A 2,037-nucleotide genomic window follows, 5' to 3' on the forward strand; every position below is an offset into this window, starting at 1 on the left:
TCGGGGGGGGCGGGGCCCGGAGGGGGCGGGCCGCGAAGAGGAGGACAGGGCGCCCGCGGGGGTGGGAGGCGGGGTGGAGGAGGAACACAAAGAGGACACGCCGCAGCTGGAGCACCGAGAGGCCACGGGGGCTGACAGGGCGGGGCCGGCGACAGCGGAGGACCTGAGGGCCGGGGGATGGCCTTGGGGTCCAGCGAGGGTCAGGGTATACAGAGGGAAAGTAGGGCAAGGTGAGGAGGACGGGGGCAGGAGGCCTGAGGGCGGCCTACCGTAGTCCTTCCTGCAGAACTTCTTCAAGCTGATGCGGTAGCTGCCACGGGCAGGTTTGCAGTGCAAGTCGCAGTCTGGGAGGAGGGCGCAGGAGGAGGTTGACACCGTTCTGCACCTCCTTCTCCCACCCTCTCCTCCTCCCCTCCTGGAATCCATAGCCCCCTCCATCCAAGGACATGCCCCCTCTGGAACCTCCACTCACCCTGGGGCTCCACAGGGCTGCTCTCCTCAGTGGGTCCAGGGACAGGGGTCTCTATGGAGAGGATGGGATAAAGGCCTTCCTTTGAAGGGAGCCAAGGGAATCTGCAGGGCTCAGGGGACAGCTGAGGGGGTCAGGGGGATCTGCGGGGCCCAGGTAGGCAGCAGCAGGGAGCTGGGTTGACCTTGGCTGAGGTGGTCTAAGCAGGGCAGCATCACTCACTAACGCAGGGTGCCACTGGAGAGCGGCTCTGCTGGAAGCCAGGGGCACAGCGGTTGCAGGTGAGGCCAGTGACGCCATCCTTGCAGGGACACTGGCCTGTGGTCTGGTTGCAGGTTTTGCCAGCAGCACCAACAGGGTGACAGTCACAGGCTGAGGATAGAAGTGGGATGGTCAGAAGCCCATCTAGGGATGTGGGAAACCAGAAGGTGAGGGTGTACAGGTAGCTGGCGGCAGGCTCACCCCTACAAGCACGGCGGTCACTCAGGGCACGGCCTGGGTCTCGATAGAAGCCCTCCTGGCAGTAGTGGCAGTGCCGGCCGGCAGTATTATGCCGGCAGTTGAGGCAGACACCTCCACTGCGGCGGCCAGACAGTCGGTACAGCTCCATGTTGAAGCGGCAGCGGCGGGCATGGCCATTGCAGGAGCAAGCTGCAGGGAGGGATGAGTCAGGGACAGGCTGGCCTGGTCTCAGATGCCCAGGCCACCCTCCCAAGGCCTCACCAAGGCAGGCGTGGGCTTCCCGGGCTGTGGCCCGCTGCCATGGCCTGTCGCAGTAGAAGGGCTTGCAGCGGCCGCAGTCGGGGCCCTCGGTGCCATGCCGGCAGTCGCAGATCAGATGGCCCTGGGTGTCCAGCAGGCACCTGGAGGCATGCCCATTGCACTTGCAGCGCCCGCCCACCTGGAGCTCAGTGGCTGAGTAAGAGTAAGGGACCATGGCTGTGGCGTCCCTCATGTCCCCCAGCATGGTAGGCCTTGTGAGCACTACTTGAATGTCTGTGGCGGTCACCCAGTCTTGGAGCACCGGGCTGCTGTCCAGGTCCAGGCCTGGCGGGCTGCCGTCCTGCACGCTGAAGGCCAGAAGGCCACCCCCATCAGGCTGGGCCTGGGGCTCAGGGAAGCACAGGGCTTCGGGCCCCAGGCCAGCTGGGCCATCGGCAGGGGCAGGCACGCGGCCATAGTCCAGGCCACAGCGGGAGGAGAAGAAGCCCAGTGGGGTCCAGCTTCGGCCATGGTCCTGCGACTTGAGCAGGGCCACCGAAGTGGGGGGTGCAGAGCAGAAGCGCAGGCTCACGAACACCAGCTCAAAAGCCTTGCCGAGGGGCACTGTGAGGGTCACGTTGAGGGGCACCTGTGTCAGCGAGTCCGAACGCCAGCACACCGGGCTTGTGGTGCCCCCTTTGGAGGTCAGGAGGGCGGCAGGGTGTGCCCGCCGCGGGTCCGAAGCATCGCAGGCCCGCGTGGCTGGCCGCCCGCACGTGCTGGACGCCAGCACCTCGCGGCCCAAGGCCGCGTTCACCAGGCCGGGCACGCAACCGCGGGGCGCGCCCCCCTCGTCATGGCAGGGG

At 66.7% G+C, this 2,037-nt stretch overlaps 1 protein-coding gene across 1 annotated transcript in view; it reads right to left on the minus strand.

The window, feature by feature from the left end:
- The window catches only part of NTN3 (netrin 3), a 6,794-nt gene that overhangs the window by 4,589 nt on the left and 168 nt on the right, over nucleotides 1-2,037 (minus strand). The window contains exons 2-6 of the mRNA XM_007453528.1: nucleotides 1,193-2,037; nucleotides 932-1,120; nucleotides 692-841; nucleotides 473-523; nucleotides 270-344 (exon numbers count right to left, since the gene is read on the minus strand). The exon at nucleotides 1,193-2,037 is cut by the window's right edge and continues 3 nt beyond it. Of these exons, the coding sequence (XP_007453590.1) occupies nucleotides 270-344; nucleotides 473-523; nucleotides 692-841; nucleotides 932-1,120; nucleotides 1,193-2,037 (1,310 nt within the window). The remainder of the gene's footprint in view (nucleotides 1-269; nucleotides 345-472; nucleotides 524-691; nucleotides 842-931; nucleotides 1,121-1,192) is intronic.

This window comes from Lipotes vexillifer, unplaced genomic scaffold (genome assembly GCF_000442215.2).
Source record: "Lipotes vexillifer unplaced genomic scaffold, Lipotes_vexillifer_v1.1 scaffold914, whole genome shotgun sequence".
Taxonomy (NCBI): domain Eukaryota; kingdom Metazoa; phylum Chordata; class Mammalia; order Artiodactyla; family Lipotidae; genus Lipotes; species Lipotes vexillifer.